General features: G+C 39.8%; 2 protein-coding genes across 3 annotated transcripts in view; both read left to right on the plus strand.

Moving 5' to 3' along the window:
* Window positions 1–20638, plus strand: part of espn (espin) — a 41820-nt gene extending 21182 nt beyond the window's left edge. For both annotated transcript variants that reach the window (XM_084367470.1, XM_084367471.1), the window contains exons 9-14: window positions 1934–2168; window positions 6817–6956; window positions 8292–8675; window positions 16761–16839; window positions 17547–17568; window positions 18473–20638. In XM_084367470.1, the coding sequence (XP_084223596.1) occupies window positions 1934–2168; window positions 6817–6956; window positions 8292–8675; window positions 16761–16839; window positions 17547–17568; window positions 18473–18620 (1008 nt within the window). In that variant the 3' untranslated portion in view covers window positions 18621–20638. The remainder of the gene's footprint in view (window positions 1–1933; window positions 2169–6816; window positions 6957–8291; window positions 8676–16760; window positions 16840–17546; window positions 17569–18472) is intronic.
* On the plus strand, window positions 10804–12897 carry LOC311264704 (espin-like protein; the record flags this gene model as incomplete). Its single annotated transcript, XM_084365795.1, has 1 exon — window positions 10804–12897. The coding sequence occupies one exon, from the start codon at window positions 10804–10806 to the stop codon at window positions 12895–12897; it is 2094 nt and encodes a 697-aa protein (XP_084221921.1).
* Window positions 20639–21761: the final 1123 nt, after the last annotated feature.

Genomic DNA, 21761 nt, shown 5'->3' on the forward strand with positions numbered 1-21761 from the left:
ACAGCCACCTCATTTCCATTGCCTCTTAAGTCTCCACCCAGTTGTGTAAACTGTCCAAGAACCTACAATGGAACAAACGCACGACAATCCCAAGAGAGCACTTAGCAGGAAGTCACCTATGACCAGATGTCCTATAGAAAGAACAATGCCACTGAATCGCTTATAATCTTATTAGAATTCAATTTGTGTCTATGGCCAAGGATCTGTTATCTTGTTATATCCTTATGACTTGTTCCTATTTCCTATATTAATGAATTCTTGTCTATTTTTAATCGAGAGAAGGAGGTGATTAACCTACAAACAAGTCAATTAAATCAATTTAACCTTGACATTCACAAATGGAAAACATTGATTTTTTGAATTCTCAGAAACGCCATGAATAACTACAGTATATTTCAAATTTGGTAACAAAAGCTCAAACATATAAGATGTAATGGACCTTGTTATTTACCTCTTATTTGTCCTGTAGATGAAAATGATATTTGATTGTAATTTAAACATTTTAATAAGGCTTCTGCTGATTCTGGTGCTACTTTGCTGTGGCTCAAATAGCTCAAAAAGACAACAAAAAAAGGCTCTGATGATATGGAAGAATCTTCTTATTCATTTTTGCCCCACATGAAATAATATAATGTCTTAAGTTGTCAGTATTTTATTAAGACTTTAGTATCGAGGTTACTGACTCTGGGTAGATTGTGAGTAAACCTTTGAGATGCTACATTACAAGATAAAATGTTCCTGACATTGTTTGTGCCCTAAAAATATTTACTAAGTAAAATTTCTTTTGGCATGTGCTCCGTAAGATTATTGGTTAAACTACCTGTTTGCTGCCACATACCTCCACAGGCAGCTGAATGAATACAGTCTGTTAGACTCTCATCACTGTCCCTGGGGAGGTGTTCTTTCTAATCTCATGGGTATCAGGACAAGGGGTGTTCTGGGTGATACGGGGTACAATCCGCATTGATCCAATTAAGGCCTCAGTGGGGCCCCTCCTGGTCTCAGAGGCACCCTAGCAGATGGACCGGCTAATCAACAGGAGCAACGGCACGTGCTGCCAAGACCCATCTGGACACATCCCCCCCCAACTCTCTGGGGGGTTTGAAAAGTAAAGGGGGGCAACAATGATGAGCACGCGTCGGAAGAATAAAGGAGGTGTGGGGTCGAGTTAAATGTCATGGTCCATTAATTTGCCTCCAGCAGAGTTATGGCACGCTTTCAGAGCGTGTCAGACACGTGCGGCTGGGTGAGGGGGGGTTAAATCACTATCACTTGCAGTGGCAGATGGCTTCTTCCCACTGTTTTCCCTCAGAGTTCCCCCTAGAGATTAGGTCATATTAGCTCTGTTATTAGCAATGGGGTATTATGTCTTTATGAGTTGATTAAATACGGCAGGAAGCAGAGGGAGGACACATCTAATAAGGCTGCGTACATCTGTCACTGTCGACAGTCTCTGTGCAAGAATTTACTGCTCACTCAGCCCAGCAGGAGTTCTGACAGGCATGCCAGTGCAAGAAGGGAAACAAATTCACTGTCACTGTTTCATGTTTACTTATTTTCAATAAATAAATAAATAAATATGTTGTTTTGAGATTGTTTTTTCATGACTCCATAACTGTATTTTGAAGGAATAGAAGTGTAAATTGTTTTTTGAGTTTATTTTTTATTTTTGTTGCCATTATATCTGCATGTTTTTCGGATATCCAGCTGGCAAATTGGAGGCAAAAAACCCCTTATTACAAAGAAATCTTTGGCACTTTAATCATGAGTGTTCAAGGGGACAATTTTATTTCATGGGCCACCTGTCACATCCCCGTTATCAGTGACTAAACATTGGCCCTACAGCAGTATGGACGCTAGGAGAAACCCTGCCAGGCTGACTAAGACAAGCTAATGGGTATGAAATATGACTGATTATTTCTTCTCTGACCAGGGCTCCGTGTTATTGGAGGAGCCTACCGAAAACCCCGCCCACAGCTCGGAGAATGGCACCACAGACGAATCGATCCCTCCCCCACCTCCTCCGCCTCCGCCCCCTCTTCCGCCGAGCAACCCGACGCCAACACCCCCTCCGCCTCCTCCATTGCCCCCGGAGACGCCAGCCACCCACAATCACTCTGCCAGTTGCAGCTCCACCAACCAGCGACGCCCTTCTTCCTCATCCGGAAGTGAGTGTCACTTAACTTTCTTTTCTTTCTCCATCCTTTCAATTTGTTGTTTCCCTTTAATTCCTTCTTTTTCTGGCACTCAACTTCTCTTTAAAGTTCCTGAAAAAGAAAAAGGGAGCACGTTTTTTTGTGGTGAAATCATGTACAGTTACAGCTAGAAGCAGAGCCCCTCGTATTAATGGCCACAATGTAATCTCACTGGGTATAGATGGGTTGAGTCTGACCCTTGCATCCTAAATAACAGATTATAAATTAATGATGGAGGGCTACCATTACCCTGAGAACCGGTTTAGTGTTCAGCCATTTCCTTAAGTGCCCCGGGCTGCCCTGGATGCTCCTGCCTGACAGTGAGCGTGTTCTAGTCACAACAAAATGTTAACTTTCGTGTAATGTTGTGAGTCTTGAAAATGCAAGAACATTGTAGGTCTGGGAAAAAAATAAGTCTTCATTGTGGAGTTGGACCAATGTAATGTCTTTATCTAAAGTACATGATCTAAGTCCTAGAATATCACCCATCAAGCTTTGAAAATGTAAAAGTTGTTAAATTTGATTATGCCCAATAAAATGCATGATCCCCGTTAAAGTTTAAGGACGTTTAGGTTTAACTTAGTATTACTGCAATTCCTCACAGCCATGTCTCAAATGACTTCTAGATAATTATAATGCAACCACAAGACAAAGTTAAGAAATTTATTATAAACAATACATAACTTATAACAAACCTGGAAGCAAATTAAGCACAACCATCATATAATAGAAATCCAAATAACCGAGCTAGCTTCTTACACACTGCTGACTATTGAACCTCATAGAAGATAAAGAAAACGTCCCAAAGTTATTATTGTTTATCAAAAAATGGGTAAATGTGAGAAATCTTGGGCCTGTCAGGTCAAATAGGGATCCAAGATGGTGGGGCATGCAACAGGTGCTCAGACGTCAAGCAGTAACATAAAGAGCAACCTTTTCCCCGTTAGGTAAAAATTTAAAATATTATTTTGATGCTGTCTCAATTCTCAGGATTGTCAAGCCCAAAATGTTCTGTCTGCTAGTATTGCCCGATCTCTCCCCATTAACCCCTTAATGTACATATCTGTTTACATGTTCCTTCTTTCACCTGCTCCATCTCCCCCTGTTTCTCTCCTGTTTGGTTTTTTTGTGGTTTTGTTCCTCTTTCTGCCTGCCATGGTCTGTCCTCACTGCTGCTCTGTCAAGGTGGGAATTTGTCTGCCACTCAGACAGAGGGAGGGGCGCCGAAACAAATGAAGAGTAAGTACAGACTGTGAAACAGCTGTTACACAAAGCTAATTTGGGATTCACAGTAGGCCTTAATAATACTATTTTACTGCTAACAGGAGAAAAAGCCCTTTGTTCAGAATAAATGGTAGAAATGTGTATATGGGCTGATATCTGCCATGGCTACACAGACAAAAGAGCAGCACCTACAGAAAGCAGCTGTAGTCATCAAGTGAACTTGCTAGTGTTCTTGCACAAGCCTTAATGCTCTGTTTATTTTCTTACATTTTAATATATAATAAGAATTGGCCATTGCAGTAGAGAGTCTTTCCAGTGCACCACAGACTGAAATACTTTTCACCTGTACTCTGGTTGGAGATATACTCTAAACTCAACAGCATTTTTTAATAAAAGGAAATTATAAAGAAAAATCTCACCAAACTATTTTTCTCATGACAGGATTTTATATTTAATAAAACAGACACATAGTGTACAGACAATAAAAACAGGATCGGCTAGTTTCAAACAGATTTTCTGTTAAGAAGCTGATGAGGAAGCTCATTATCTCAAACAAAGGTTTAAGTGAAGGATCAATTACAGTATTTGGCTTCAGCTTTGTGTCACTACTGACAAGCAGCTCAGGACAATATACAGTACTAACTATTAATTGCTTAATTTAGGCACCTTTTTACAATCTACGTATTTTATCTTTACGCTTTGTTCACCGAATATCCAACTGTCTCAGCTATTCATGCCCTGCTTCCTAATGGTAGGATAGCAATAGAATACTTAAAGCTAAAGACTAGTGTGTGCTCGCTAATGGCATGATTTGTGCTTCAGCGTTAATCAGGCAATAAACGGACAGTGAGGTGGTCATAAAATTAAAAGCCTTCAACACATCTGAGAGCTCATGATGAGTTTACAGCTCAGATGCTTGTTGAGATGACGGCCACAAACCAGGTGGCTGATTGAAATGCCGCTGCAACAATGCAGATGGTTTTAAGTTCTCTGTTGTTTTCTATTGATGAACAGGAGGAAGAAGATAAGACTTTCTATACTGTACAGGACGTATCTTCAACAGAAGTGCTAAGGAGCAGCGTGTGCTCGCTAACGACATGATTCGTTCCAAAGTGTCAATCAGGTAGTAAACAGGCAGTTTGGTGGCCATAAAATTAACAGCCACCAACACATCTGAGAGTTAGAGTTGAGTTTACAGCTCAGATGCTCATTGTGACGAGGGCAACAAACCAGGTGGCTGTAGACAGAAGTTCCTTATTGTTTTCTACTGATTAACAGGATGGAGAGGATCCTACTTTTTATATTAAAGCACACAGAGCAGCTATCAAACAGATGCAGAGGTTCTTGAATATCCAACACGGAGCAGAAAACTATTTGTCAAATGTTCTCTACCTGTCACAGCTCCACCCTCCTCTACACTCACTAGCAGACCTGCTGTCCACACCCATTGCCTAAACAGTCACTTACACAAACACACAACCTTTGACTCAAAAACGCATGAATACAAAGGTGTATTGAAACAGATATGAGTACACTAGCTTTTTAGCGTTTAAACGGATCTGGCTGTGGAGCTCTGCAATGAAAATTTGTCAGGGGAAAAATGGGTGAAGGTAGGCTGTGCATATTGCCAAAGATACAATAGAACAAATATTTTTGTGATTGATCCCCTTACATTTAAGTAAGAGTATTTTTTACAAGAACTTATTGCACCTGGCAATTTAGATTTATTGAATAATGTAATCTGTTGACCGTAAGTTTAAAGACCTGCATGTTGTCGTAAAAGTGTGTCATGGTTCAGTTTCCTTTTTCCTGCTATCCATAAACTTTTCACAGGCTACAGTTTGAGTGTGTATGATTGCACATTGTATAAAGCTCGGGGGCTGTCAGTCTCTTTAATCTAGTGAATAAGAGGTGAGACTGAATGCTTGTCATGAATTCGTGTATGGTCATGTATTGGTCCGGTAGGGCGGACTAACAAGCTGGGGATTGAAGTGTGTGTGTGTGTGTGTGTGTGTGTGTGTGTGTGTGTGTGTGTGTGCGCATGTGTGTGTTAATTCCTGGCTGGCTTGCCAGTGGCTCGCTGTCACTTCCAGTTACTGGTGATTCCCTTAGATTTCCCCCGACTGTGATGATGGGTCTTTAATAGAAAGCTGCTCTCTCCTCCCCAAGAGAGAGAGGGACAGAGAGAGGGAGAGCAAGTGAGAGTGAGGAGGGGTGGCAGGCTAGCGAGGCTTTGTGTCCAGCTAGACCATTGTGGTCGACTCAACAGGGAACATTTTTACGGGAGGACTTTTTTTTTTTCCATTCCCCAAGTAGAAATGAGGGATCAATGAGGGACTGAGGATATTTATTCACTGGAGGTTTACATTCGCTAAAACAGGTGAGGTAGCTGTTGGTTCTTGGTGTCTTCAGGCCAAAATATGTTAAGTTTAAATGTTGTTTAACATATATGTGTAGCTGCTATAATAGTTACTTGTTGATGTCTGTTTGGACTTTTCCAGCCATTTTGGTCCTTTAGCACGGACATTTGCTGTTTGAATACATTTGTATTGTGGTTATTCATGTGTAAATGTTACCATTTTGAAATGCGGATGCTGTGAAAAACAATGTATAATTTAATCCAAGTGTGGCCTCACATGTAAGCACTACTTTGACCTTGCCTGATTGACAATCCAAATTTCCTTCATTTTGTTTGACCTTTCAAAGTGAAAACAAAGTTCCTCTCTAATAGCATTAAAATTAGAGGTCGTAGTTGAAATCTTTTTTCTGAAGTTGTGTCATTGTTCACTTTAAGCAGATTAGGCTCCATGAATGTATATATTTTACCACAGACAAGTTAAAAGTTCAGCAGAAGCTTAGCTGTGTATACATCAGGTGACACTGTGAAAGAGGTTGTGTGCCTCCTCTCTTTGGGTGCACTGTAGTGAAATAATTTTGAATTGCTCCTCCCCTAATCCCGGCTCACTGCAACTGTTGCCTAATGTGCTGAAATCTCATTGGTTTATTTGCATCGACTTTGAAATGTAATCAACAGAGTTTGGTAGCTGGGAAGCCATTTGTTTAATCCAAATTGTGTCAAGTCAGTGAGACAAAACCTGAACCCCACTAGTTAGAAAGCTGAAGTACTTAAATCTAAAAAGAAATGTATCGTGCTTATCAATGAGAGACAGTGAGGCTCAGTAGACCATAATGACCACTCATCACTGTCCAGCATTCTCTAGGTCAGCATTGTTACCTGCCTGATGGGATGAAATATTTAACACTGAAATGCCACCCAACCCTTCTCTCGCTCTCTCCTCTCCAGTGTATCTCTCTCACTCTCTCTGTTTCTCTCTCCCTCTATTCTGTCTTTCCTTCGACCCGGTTTCACTTTTCTGCTGCATCCTTTTGTCTGCAGGCACAAAATCTTTCAACATGATGTCCCCCACTGGCGACAACTCGGAGCTGCTGGCAGAGATCAAAGCAGGGAAGAGCCTCAAGCCCACACCTCACAGTAAAGGCTACACCACCGTGTTTTCCAGCGGCGGACCCAACAATGTAGGTTCACAGCCTTCCTCCAGTGCCTATGATACATTTACATAGCAGACACTGAAGAATACAAAAGTGCTAATTTTAGAAATTCAGCCTCAACTTTTGCAATTACTTGTGCCTCTTGGTCTTAAAAAGATAATCCTACATATTTTGGCGTCTAAATGACTAATAGGTGCAAAAGTTGGAATCGGTCCAGTAGAGCTGCAATGCCTGCAATATAATCCTTGTGGGCAACTGCGGCCATCAAATTACGTCCACTAAAAGTGCTTGTTTTTGCCACTGACAGGCTAAGACTGTTATTCAAAGTGTCTGACATCATTATGAAAAGTATCCCTACAGAGACAGACCTTTTTGTTAAAGAGTAAGATCCTTTTTGTTTAACCAGAAACAGCCATTTGATGGTTTTCTTTAAAGCCACCAGACTCCATTGTACCATTACACAGTAATGTTACCTCACAGATTATGGGAGCTGCTGATATTCCACTGCCTCCTTTGGTTTGTTTGTGTTATTGTGTGACTTTGGTGATCTGAACTAATCAGAACACCAAAGTTACACAATAAGAAAGTTCACATAAGAAGCTGCTTCTTTTGCCTTTTTTAAGCAAAAAGAAGCAGTTGACGTGGTCGGTCGTACTTTGCCTGGTGCAGTTGCCTGCTGCAGGATTATGCTGCAGCCATTGCAGCCCATTTTGGGGTTTAGGTAGTCTACTGGGCCAAATTCAATACATTCCAATTTCAAACCTATTAGTCATTTAGACACCAAAATATGTAAAAATATGGCCCAGGTTTAAAAATACTGGAATTACCCTTTAAATCAATCAAGGAAAGAGACAAATCAAGCAAAATTTTAAGGGCATGATTATCCAGTGAGACACTTGTAAGGTCATTCCAAGTATCAGTGTCTCTGACCTTGATGGATACATCAGCCAATTCATGGAAAATTGTCATGGAAAGTACTGTAACTAGTAGAACCAGTGACAGTATTTCTATTTCAATTTCTAATTCTAATATATAGTTTGACAAAGAATAACACAGTCTGAAATACGGATTTGTCCTGTTTCTAATATAAATACCACACTACATTTTTCCATTGTAACAGTGTGTCAGTCTATGATGTTGGCATTGGTCCCTTATCAAACACCGTGTAAGTTAAACTTAAGCTACTGTAAAGCTACAGTACTGTAAAGAAAGGCTAACTAGAAGAATGTGTCAGAATGTGGAAGAAGTCTCGCCATCCTGTGACACACACATTTTCCTCAGGAATAGCGGTTACTGGTTAAAAAAGATCAGTTTTGTCATGCCCTATGTTCTCCTGTCCATTTGTGTCTTTATTTTCTCCAGGGAAACACTGGATCTCCACCAGACACGCGCACATCTAGCCCACCACCAAAGCCATCATCCCCTCCACCGTCCAATACGTCACCTCCTGTCACCTCCCCACCCACCACCCCTAGTCCCAGCCCCAGTCCAACTGGCTCAGGTTCCACCAGGACCATGTCAAGCTCTGCGAGCAACGAGCAACTGTCCTCCAACTCTGTGATCAATGGGAACAATGGTGGCGGCACAGGAGGAGCAGATTCAGGGCGGAAGATGTCCCTCGCAGATGTGGAGGCTCTAGTGCCCACTCATGATGAACAGGGGAAAGCGATCCCGGAATGGAAGAGGCAGGTGATGGTGCGAAAGCTTCAGGTCAAGATGCAAGAGGAGGACGAGCACAAGCGCAAGGTAGGCAAGATGTTACAAGGCTGTAAAAAGGTCCAGAGTTTTTGTTGTGTCTTAGCTATCCCATTTGTGATCCCGTAAATTTAAAATGCTCTGTCGCCATGGCGATACATGGCTTCAGTTTCAAATTATTAAGAACACAAAGGGGATAGCTGCTGCTTGGATTTGAGTGTGGATTTTTTGTGATGGATGTATAAATGTATTTTTAGTATTCATGCACGACATACGTTTTGCTCTCTTTTTGACTTTTCCAACAGTTAGTTGAAGGTGAAACATCCAATTGGAGTCAAGGCTACAAGTTGACAAGTTAATTTTTGCATCTATGTTTATGGTGCCGTGATATTTGAAGGAGAGACATTCTGTCAAACAAGTTGCTTTAGGGGCTTGATTACTTTGATTGCCTTTATAATTATCTTCATAACAAATGCCACGACCAAAGTTATTCAGGTTTTAGTTAGCACATCGAACTTGTTTCGCAAACAACGTTTGTTTCTAAATTTGATCATCTGGCTTTAGAATCAATGACATCCTGACCTCTTGGTTCGTCACTTGATGAATAGTCACTGCAGTCTGTCGTAATATTATGTGTATTTAGAAAAGGTATCAGTAAGTAATTCATCCTGTAGCAAGCGGAACACTTGTTAGTCCTGTGTAATACAAGAAGGACTCTATGCAATATGTGATTTGATTGATTAAAGTTGGCTGATTAATAATTTATTGCTATCAAGGATTGCAATCTTATACTCTTAAATGATCCAGCAGGTAGAAATTTCTTTCCAAAGTGACACTCACATGTCGTGTTTTGTATATTTGTTGAGGTGCAGTCGTGTCATGAGAAAGTCTAAACAGAAACTAAGCTGATCATAACGTTTTTTAGTGCGAAAGTTTCCTCTGAAAATAACACAGTGAAAGATACCTTATTAGTAATTGCATGAAACAATATTGGACCTAGCTAGCTCTCATTTTTAAGTTATTTCTTTGTTTCTTAATTCATCTCTGTGCATGTTTCTTTTCTCATATTCATAGTCTTCATTAATGGCAAGAGACTTTTTTGGGGTGCAGTGAATTGAATACTTGGCTACATTGCCCATCACAACATTAACACACTTGACAAATGGATGCAAAGTGTGGACTGGTGTTTGATGATGGAGTTTTGAAGCTCCAAGTTTTTACATGCTGATTCAGTGGTGTGATGCCGGGCCCATTCACACTACAGGTCAACCAGTAATGACAAAAATATTAAATAAAAGAAAAAATTAACTACATTTATAAATCACTTAACACAATAACATGCAAAATGTTGCCAATAAAATGTGTGTCATGATACATTAAGAGTAACTCCACACCAAGTCACTTAATTAGAAAAATCCTTTGTTGCACTGACCTTTTTGGGCTGACAGTTTCAACTCTGTTGCACTACAAACCACACCCAGTGTGGTTTCCTATCACTGTGGGTGTGGACTGAAGTGTGTCTGTCTGTTGCACTGGTGCCAGTACCCAGTACTGGTGTAACATTGCAGACATTGCCTTGTTACAACAGCTGGATTTCAGTAAAAACAGAATTCTCAGCACTTTTGTAGTTCCTCTTTAAACTAACCAAGAACATAAAAAATAACTTAATAATAATGATTGTTAATTTAATTAATAATTTAATAATAAAAATGGTGGAGAGAAACTGCAAAGAGGGATTGAGCAAATACAATTGTATTGCAGTGTCAAGTGCCTAAAAAATACAAATGTAGACATGTTGCAAACCGCTAACACTGATCAATATACAATACATATCAATATAAGTAGATTTACCGTATAGTTTGCCAATTAATTCAAGATGACAAAGCTTTCTGTGATTTCTTTGACTCAAAATTAAAGTAGATAGTTCTTTGTTTGTAATGAGGCAGTGCCATTGCACCACTAAATCCATGTAAATCCTGTGTGTCGAGATGGATTTGCGTTGAAGAGTGTGTTCACACAAGGAACTTCAAGCTCAAGGAACCCCCCCTCCTTCCCTTTCTTCTTGTCTTTTGGTCTCTTTTGACCTCTGATTTAGTTTGTGGCAAGCGGGCACTACCAGCCTCAGGAATGGCACTACTCCCACGTCCACAATGCCATTTTGGGCCCATTTGGGGAACTGATGACAGAGGATGACCTAACCCGTATTGAGAAGCAAATTGAGAACCTGCAGGTCATGCACAAGGTCTCAGAAGTCGAGAAGGAGCTGGAAGAACTGGAGCGGCAGCTTCACCAGCTCCTACCAGTTTCTGCTGCTCTTAGTCAAGGGCACTTCTCAGTCAATCCAAAACAAGTGCATGGCCAAGCTGAAGATCTTCCAGCCTGGTGCAATAAGATTTCTACCCTGCTCAAGAGTATGGCCATTCTTCTTGCCACCTTAGGGGGAAAAGAGATAGACATCTTGGATCTTATATGTTCTGGATATTCTCAAGAAGAGGCAAGTAACGTGAGCACAAGTCAGTCTGAGCCAGCAGGATCAGTTGGCACTGGATTTATTGGACGGTCTCAGTCTTTCTCCACAAGAGAGGATGTGGAGAAGGAGATAAAGCAGTGTGGAGTTTCAGTGAAGAACCTCAAGGCCAACTATGAAATTCAGAATCAGTCGCAGTCTGCAGATGTCAAAGCAAATAAAGTGTACAAACGCAAGAGGTCTCTCCCTGTGGTAAGTGAGTCCAGTTATCGTCCAGGGACAATTCGTGAGGATGATGTCCCCCGTCCCCCTGTTGAGGTCGTTCAGCCACATACCAATGGAGATTTACCTCCAGTGGAGGAATCGGTCTTACCACTTGTTGAAGAGCCAGTTATCATAGCATCTCACGCACCTAAGACATATGTGCCCTCTGAAGCAATGGCTCCAACTAACATTGAACAGTTCAACCAGGTTCTTTCGGCAGACCCCATTTTAAATAATGATCAACTAACAAGAAGCTTGGAGGTACAGACAGATCTTAGCTACGTCCAGGAGTGCATTGAAATGAGGAAAGAGAGAATCGTCTTCCTGTTTCTTGAACACTGGCGGAAGTACACTATCTCTGAATCTTATCGGACTAAATACACTGGCAGGAGAGGAAATCATTTAGACGTAGGCTGGGAGGACTACAACCAGTTTAGTGCACAGATTGGCGAGGAGATGCAGAGTGAAGACGACAAGCTCCTCCTTTTCATGAAGTCAAAGCAGGTAGTAGGGAATCTGATTGGCCACTGGAGGACGATTATGAGTCAAGTGCCCACACGCCAGATCCGCAGGCTGAGTCGTGCCCAGATGATCTACTGGCCAGAGCACTTCTTGCCACATATCAACGGGTCAACTGTGAGCTACGAAAGCCTAACTCTTGACCTCTTCATGCTTGGATACTTCCAGTTGCTGGAAATGAACATGTCTCGCAGCGAGCGCAAATTCCGTCACCTCTTGTGCTACGAGATGTTTGACCGTCTTGGTAGCCATAAATGGGAGGTAATAAGGCAGTTTCACAAAGAGGTCATGGAGGAAATTGAGAAGGGGAAGCGAGATTGGGCAGATGGTTTTGAAGACATAAAACTCAAGTATTTTGGAGACTCAACTGATGGGGGAGGCATGATGACAGCTTCTCTACGTTCCATGTCTCCTGAAATGTCCTTTATGCCAATTCAGGAGTCGCCTCCTCCCCCACCTTCTCATCCTCCACCTCCTCCACCACCTACCCATCCCGCGCCACCACCTCCAAATTCTACTTCCCCACCAACTTCACAATCAGTAGTTTCTCCATCTTCATCACCTGCTGCATCCAAGGGTGGTGTATCTGACAATGGCCAGTGTGTGAAGCAGGAAACCCAGAAGGACTCGAAGGAGGCCAATGCTCAGGGGGATGTAAAAGCAAGTGAGCAAATGTCATCAACTAAGGCAGTGGTTCCAAATGGTACCAGTTCAGAGCAGGAGCGTATGCAAAGCCTGACAACAAACACTGTGCAACACACTAATGCAACAGCAAAAGCTGAGACGCTGCAGGCCACAACAGAAAGCTCAGGACCAGATCCAGTGAAAGATATTCCTCCCGTCACTGTTAAAATCATAGAGGAACCTCATGTTGACAAACCTCCACCCAGAGATGAACATAATGAAAACTCAATTAAAGTGATCTATGAGCTAAAAGAGTTCAGCAATGAGGAGATCATCAGATACATTGATCGAAGCTTTGCTTTTTGGAAAGAAAAGGAAGCTGAGCTTTTTGATATCTAACAGCTTTGTGGACTAAGGGTCCACTATAAGCCCAGTTCGTCTGTACAACCAAAGAGGAAATGCATAAAGAGCAGGTACATGGAAACTGTCCTGCAAAGTGGAGTATGCTGAGAAAGGAAACTAATCTGGTGTGTTAGCTTTTAGGCCATGTCACATAAGGGACTTAACTGCAGCAAAGCAAAGAGCATCCACTTAGCTGGACTGACTTTACCTGCATATCCCAGAGTGGATGAAAAAAAAAGCCTGTGATGTCAGAAGACACAGATTTGCTACAGACGTTTAAGTTTGAATTGTGTTGAACCAAGAGATTTTTGAATCTTGTGTGATTGATTGCCATGGTACACTACTTCTAGTAAAACAAGGTTTTAAAGGAAAAGATTTGCCATAAAAGTCATGAAGTGTGTTTGTTTAGGTCATCTTTGTAATAAGGGGCTTTGTTTATATTGAAGATTTCTAGATTGCATTTCATGTTGACATAACCCCAGTGATTATTTAAAGCGACCTTTGTTTGAAATCAAAGGCAAAGAAACTAGGTCTCCAGTGGGTTTGCGAGGGTTTAAGGTTACTTTGTGGGATACAAATGGCCCTTGTCTTTATGTCTTTGGCCTCATGATTTTCTATATACAATGTGTGCATTTCAGTAGAGATTACAAAGATTAAGAGGAATGGTAAGGCCTAGAGAAACAGCTCAGAGTGTGTTACAGTTTCATTAGTCATTCAGAACTCGAAATTTGCCTTTTTTAAACTTGACAAAGCGATAATCATCTAATGAAACATCAGATTAAGAGTTTATAATTGTTCCATAAAGTCTGTTCTGTCTTTTTGTTACTCTATTTATAATTTGAGTGTTTTTGAGAGATTTCCTTGAACTTTCCATAATTTGAATTTGCTTTATTTTTTGGTTTCTACATTGCTGTTACAAATAAAGTTTGTTGACATTTTTGTGATTATATGATTTTAGTAGTTCTTTCCAAATTCATAGAACTGTAATTGTTGGGTTTATCTGAATAGAGATCAGGCAGAATTATCATATATTACATGATCACACTGATATAGAGCACATACCATGAAAAAGCCAGTGTGAAAGTGTAAAACACCAAGCTCTTGAGTGTGTAATCCTTTGCTGCGACGCTTGTAGCAGTAAAGAACCACACTATTCTCTACGTCTCCTCTGCAGCATCAAGATTACCTTCAAATAACCCTCTTAGCACCACCCGCTGTCATGCTATCCGTGGCTTACAGGAGCCATAAGGAGGTTACAGTGAATCTTGATCAACTCACAGCCCAAAAGGGGAGGGCAGTCAGCTGGTAAACTTAAAGGCATATATATAGATTTTTAATTATGTACAGTAATTAAGATTTGGTGAATGGAAATAGCACAGTAATGAGTGTGTGGAAATGTTTTTAAAACCAGCATTTGAGACCATTTTTAATCTGTCAAGTTTTAAACATTTGTATTGATCAGCTCAGGCATAAAATAGACACCCCAGTCGAGCCTGTATCAGCATCTTTCAGCCTCAAACTGACTCACGCTACGGGTTTGAGTTCATGACCCACTTTGACCCACATGCACACAAGTTAGAATTGCCAGTAAGCTATTCTGTTAACATGTTCAGTGGCAGTAACACTACACATATTGCCACCAACAACCAGCTCCTGATTTATGTATCATAATAATAAAGCATCTGCCTTAAATGTCAGTAGATACAGCGGTCATCTTAGCTTTTACTAACATTTACCAGATGATCTTGGCTGATAGACATAATTCAGAACTTTGTCATAATACAGAATGGTGTCAATCACAATCACAGGTCGTATCAGTTTTGGCTGAATCATTGGGAATTTTGAGAAACCTGCCTGTTATACATGTGCATTGTGTTTATTATTGATTGTAATGGATGCTTGCCAGGCTAATGCCAGGTATTGGCAACACTCTCTGGCTCACATGGATGTAATCCGTTGGCGCAACGGATGACATGAACCTGACCCAAAACTAATTCCCTTTTGAGTCCCGTCCAGTATAGATTGGGCAGCAAAACTTTAATTCAAACAATTGGATTGTCGTTTATCTTTTCAGAAACTGGCCCAGCGACTCTGAAGCAATTTGAACTGATTAGCTTTGTTGCCATTACTTTTTAGTTGTACTGTTAGTTGTTTATTGGCCACAAATTTTAAAGCAATAGGCTCTTGATTTTTTCTACAGCAGTTTTTCCTTCAGTAATAAAAAGTCAGTTCAGATAGACAGCTGGTGCATTTAGGCTCCCTCCACTGACCTCTCAAAGACAGTTGAGTGGATGGAGGATTATTTAAATTGTATCATTGGTTAATGTTAATGCTTGTTTGTAAAGATGCACTAATTAAAGACTACTTTGGCCTTGAGGTGGATCTGCTGTGAAGCTGCTGTTGTTTGAGTCGTCCCTACATCATCACATTAATACCATATAATCTAATTTGTGTGTAAATGTTTTGTTTTGTTTTGTTTTGTTTTATATTATATGGCTGGTATTGAACAGGGTAACACGCTGATTAAATGCTCCAAAGTCTAAAATACACAACACAGTATAAAACCTTTTGTAATCAAGTTACTTCCAAAATACGTTTATTTTACAATGCCAGGGAGAGATTTCTACTTCAGTCACCTGAAAAGTGAAAAATAAACTTTGTTGTCAGTTACCAAGCATTAGAAATGGGTACTGCTAACACGGTACATATATTTTGGTAACATGGTACATTAGTTTGACTGTATATAATGCTAACAAGCCATATGTGAGGGATATGACAGAGCTAAATAAACACTTTTCCCCACAAGGATGAACTTAAAGATGTCATGGATGTCATGTCCATGGCAGGCGTGACCGATTTTAGGGGTACCAGACAAGTAAATCTGTGACTTATGTTAATACAATTCACATTCGACCATGTGAATTAGTCACCAGACTCAGCTCTCTTTCCATAGCAAATCTATAACCTAATTTTTGTTTGGATATTTTTTTTCTTGCCCTGTAATTCCCAGGGGAATCATTAAAAATTCACTGTGCAGATAATCTTACCTGGATTCATGTTTGCCAGGGCAAGTGAAAAGCTTTAGTTAGAGGTATGCAAACAGGTAATGTATCTTGTCAGGCGAAGATGAGAAATCCAAGATGGCTGCCCTCTTTTTCTCCCCCTGCTCCACCTCCGATTACAGCCTGAAAGAGAGAAAAGGATCCAGTTACTGTTTGTGTGCACTGTCTGAGAGAACGTCCTGTAAAACCAAGTCCTTTCCATTTAAAAAGCTTTATGTATTTTATTTTAAAGACTAGTATTGTGAGCTCTGTTTGCTGTTGTAAGTACATAAATCAGTTTCAACACTTGGCTATATGCAGTGTTTAGTCTCTTGACATTTGAGAATGTGTATATTGGTTTGGACTACTGTTTCATAACAGCATGTAGAGAGGCTTTATGTGAGACTGCAGGCATGAGATGCATCAGTACCACCTTTGATTGATTGTGATTGACGTTTTTAAAGCCCTTGACACGACCAAAATGTTTTTTAAAAGTATTCTAACCACCCAGAAACTTGAGTTACCTCCAGTAAGCAGGTTAGTTATTTGGATAACTAATCTTTTTCAGCTTTATAGCTCAGCGCTGACTGACAGCATGAAGGGTTTGAATGTTCTCCCATAAAAATGTATAGATGGCCCTCCTACATTAATAGGATTGATGATGATTGAGCCCGACACCTTACAGGGTATTGATCATGTAGGATCTCTTTACCAGGTGATAAGGTCACCGCAGGATAGTAGGGCTGCTGTTAAAATCCTTTACTGACTGGTATTGGCCCCCATCTTTGTCTCTCCCCTGACCCCTCTGTCCCTTCACAGGCTGAAGAGGAGGCTGCACGCCTGGCATCGATGCCAGCCTGGAGGAGAGACATGATGAAGAAGAAAATGGACGAAGATAGGTGAGTAACGAAGCTGGGTTTTTTTTGCATAATGTTAGTGTGCCTCTTCATATATGTTGACTCAAAGAACTCCCGCTTTACAAAACTTAATCACTGTTGAGCACAAAGTCTTACTTCTGATACCAGTGTATCTGGAACCACTTCTCACAGCACGGTATGGTCAAAGATGTACAGTGTAACGTCTCTTGCCCACTGGAATTCAGTGTAACTCAAGCAGTAACTTGCGATATTTTGTAAATCAAAGGTTTTCATTAAAAATGACCATTTTCCATTTGGCTGAGGATGTAACCATGTTCCTAATGACATTTTGAACTCTTCTGTTCTTGTACAAGGGCGAATCAAAACTGTTGCTTTGACTGACACATGTGGGTTTGGTTTACAGTATTAGATAACTCAAGATGGCTTAATTATGAGATGCACAGGTGAGAATGTTGGAGATGTCTAACTTCTTATTTTTTATGTTTAGAATAGATTTGAAATTCAGTGCTACAGTCTTCACAAATCTTCATGGTGCTGCAGTAAACATTTTCTTGATCTTTCTGAAAGATGCTTTTTAATTTTTACATCGCAATAAATATAACAATATATTTGTAACTACAGTCATCTCCACGTAATGTTGATTATGTGACATTCTCTTACTATTTTATAAACTTGTTGTTGCTGTTAGAGATATTTACACTTTTTCTTCTTTTGCTTATGTCCTCCTGATGTGACAGGGAACAAAAGAGGTAAGACAACAGATTATTTATTTCATAAAGTGATCTTAACATTACAGAAAAAAAGTCTGTTTCAATTCAATCTGTTGTCAAGGTTTCCATCTAGTGGCCGCAAACTGTCCTATTATGTCCCATGGCAATAAAGCCCATGTAGGGCAAAACGACTGCAACAAATCATAGCCCAATGTTTTGACAGCTGTCTATTAATCTATAGTAACAAGTCAAACCTGCCCATGACTGTTGTAGTATAACACTAATATCTATGTATCTAATATTTACTGATACAAAGGGAAACTAACATTTCAACTAACATTGCCCTGTTTCTGAAACATTCGGACAGCCAATGCAATCTTTATGTCTTCTAGCTAACATTAGCCTACTTGTAGAGATCCAGTGAGGCTGCCGGGGACTGGACAGGAGAAAAATAAAACATATTTGAGTATTATTATTATTACAGATTAAGATTAGTTAAGTTTTTGTTATCTGAGTTGTTAGCAGTTCCATCAAAGAGTCATTTACACTGTAAATTTCTCATATGGTTAAACTACCTACCCCAAAACAGTAGAGGCTGTTACAGGAAAATAATAACACCAACGGTGAATGAATGTTAGTGTCCAGACAGTTTTGGCCATGAGGTGAGATGAGATGAGATGAGATGAGATGAGACGTAATAATAGGGAAAAGACAGAATTTATAAAACGAGACACATTTGAGAATCCAACTAAGTACTAGTTGGATTACTAACCATTTAAATTGCAACTATATGTGTTTGTGTTTGTGTTTGTGTATGTTATTTTATATCATATAAACTACTTTATTGTGAGATTTGATGATTGCTTTAAAAGAAAACCTTCTTAAAGCTTCCTGTACATTTCTAACTTTGTCCTTTGTCCACCTTCTTCATGGATGCATCCAGAAAAGCTGAACAGCAGGCCAAACAGGCCAAGGAGATAGAGGAGAAGACGGAGCAGGAGCGACTACGGACCCTGGGCTACGACGAGACCAAGCTGGCTCCCTGGCAGCGACAGATCATCTTGAAGAAAGGGGACATAGCCAAACAGTGAACTTGGCCCACTCCCCCTCCTTTGTCCCTCAGCACTCCCCACCCCAAGGCCTTCACTGAGCACCTCTCCCTCCCTGATCCTCCTCCCTGCACTGTACACTGGACAGTGGGGAAGAGCGTGTCCCCTCTCCAGGACCATGCTGTGGTTGCTGCTGTCCACTCCAGCTTTGAGGCTCAACTTGGGTGAAACACAGCAGTGAAACACCTCCAATGAAAGTCTCATGGACACAAACTCTTTGTCTTTTAGTGCTAACGATAGCTGTGACATGCACTGATTTTCCTCGCTTAAGACATCTGCTATAAATGCATGTGTCCTTGACTAAATTAAGATTATCTGTAGTATCTGTATATTTGCCGCAAATCCTCATTTTCCTGTAAATCAATAGAAGCTATTTCACATAGACGATTTACTCAAACAAAGACATGTGATAGATGGAGGTAATGGGGAAAAGCCTGTCATCACATGTATATTTCCCCTTTATTAGCCACAGACACCATTATGTAATGAATGGAAAAGTAGCTCCGTAACAGTTGTGTCATCTAGCGATGGCATGGACATACTCAACAAAGGCTTATTAAATCCTGAAGCAGCTAATGCATTCTGTATGTAGACGATATCACATCTTTATCATGTTGTATACTTAGTCACGAGATTTTTGTATCAAGCTCATAGAAGCACTTTCTAAATGGATTCATTTTACTGCCAGAGTCGTAATCCTAACACTGCTCAAACTAATCTGTTTCTTTAGATAAGCTTGTTGTCATTTCTCTGTGGATTTGGAATATTGATATCGGTATATATCCTATTTTAAATAATGTAAAGATTATCTAGCTGTGCAAATTGAATTTTATTAATTATCGCTGGACGGAAGCTGCAATGTTCCAATTGAATTTTTCTATATGTGACCTAAATGTTACGCTGTGGTGATCATGAATGTGAAATGTTGTGTGCATGTGTAATGTTGTGATGTATTATTAAGCACATTTGACCCCAGAGGACCCAGGATTTTCAGTGAAATACAAAAGGAAAACATTCACATCCTGCTAGGTTTCTATTTGAATATGGCCGGTTTAAAAAAGAAAACATGCACATGAGCAGAGCAGCATCTCGCACCAGACATCTCATCGGCACACTGAATATTGCAAAAGTAGAGAAAAGTCATCAGTTTGTCCTGTGTCCTGTTCCGGCCTTTGTCCCACTTACCTGGAGGATAAAAATTTGATGAGCTGATCTTCTTACAGAATGCAGAGAGCTCTATGTACTGTTCTTTAGATAAAGCTATGTGTTTGTAATCCACAGCCACTAGTGTGAAGAGTCCAGCTGTCTCTGGCTCAAACATCAGATTATAAATAAGATGAACAAGACTTCTGTAATCTACTGTATAAATCACTGTAGACGTTCAGGACGATCATATTTAAGCCACAGAACTGACACAAATGGCAGGCTGATTATTATACAGCTTATTTTATTCATAATTTCTCTGATCTAAACGATATCATCCAGTCCCAGGTTTTGAAGCAGTACTAGGATTCAAGCATGGTTTTATCAGTTTGGGGCTAAATATGGAAATGTGGGAAATCTATGTTGAATTTTTGGGTAGAACTGAGGAGACGCATCGGAAATGTTAGCAGAGCGTTAATGTCCTCTGACATTCAAGAGTAACTAAACCTCACATCCATCTTTTTGACACATACGAATTCCCACATGATAAATATTCTCTGTTTACTACATTTATGCTGGATGTACATCTTTACAAATGTAGGGTATCGGTCCTGGTTGGGGAATTATTTTGGAAATATTCTAATTCACTGTCATCGGATGCCATATGATGTTGAAATTGAAAATGATGTAAACGTCATTGCCATTTGATTTTCTATATATATATTTCAACTCTGTATATAGTGACCCTATTTCAATTGTTTCCATATTGCATTATATTACATGTCTCAGCCTTGCTTGAATAGAATGATGGCTAATTCATGTATAATTGTATTTTCAGACTGTTAAAAATGAAGACAATAAATCTTTAATCACCAAACAATGTTCAGAGTCTGCTTGTGTTGCCTCCCACAGGAACACATGTACAATAAATGTAACCCGTTAGCATTATTAATTAATGATCAAATAATTAAAGCCACCTGAAGCTTATAATGTTCAGTTTTTGTTGATGTTGATTACTTTTTCTGTAATACTTTAGAATTTTTAATTATAAGAACAGTGCAAATTATTCCCAAAAAATACTTAATAATACAAAACACAAGCAAGAGAAAACAAGGGCGTGAAAGGAAATAAATAAATAATAGCACTATTATTACTAATAAATACCCAATAAAAGAAAAATAAATCATACTTCTTACCTCATGAGATGCTTGTCACTGAGATACCTCAACCATTGCACCTAGACGTAAGATATGGATATCTGCGGCCTCCGTTCGTGCTTTCGCATTGGAGTGATTTTTAAGCTTTGAGAGACTGACAAGTAATTTGTGCAAACCTGGTTTTAAATAACAATATCGGGAACATACTAAGTGTCAGAAACTTAACATTTGGGACATTTTTTAACATTTATCTGCTGGTTGCCACTTTCAAAGATTCCTTATAAATATGTCAAACTAAAACCAACCATCTCTGAAAATTGTGACCTTCCTATGTGGGCGTTGGCACTGCATGCACTGTATTTTACTACCTACTACTACTAAAATATCAGGTGCAATATTTTTGAAAATCATGTGCAATATTAACTTTTATTACTTCTTAGTATCATGGTATATTATATATTTCGTATTTTATTGTAGTTAACTTATTTAATTTTGTATTGTTATTCTATTACTTTTATTATTGGTCTAATATCTTCTTTGTATTTTATTGTGATGTTACTGTATTTCTGAGCATTCTCTGGCACAATATCTCTTCTTATTCTCTACGTGCAGTGTTAATACATCAGCAAGGAGGCTGTTGTGTCTGTTGTTGGTCAACAGAGGGCGCCACAGAGCTATTTGTTGCCAATCAGGTGGGACGATTGGGAGGAATCTTAAAAAAATACCTATCAGAAAGAAAGAAATATAACTAGTTGAAAATCGTCAGAAAATCAAACGAATGAGGAAATTTTTATTTCCCTGTGTTTGCAAGATTATACTAACA

This window comes from Pagrus pagrus (genome assembly GCF_965226575.1).
Source record: "Pagrus pagrus genome assembly, chromosome: 11".
Lineage (NCBI taxonomy): Eukaryota > Metazoa > Chordata > Actinopteri > Spariformes > Sparidae > Pagrus > Pagrus pagrus.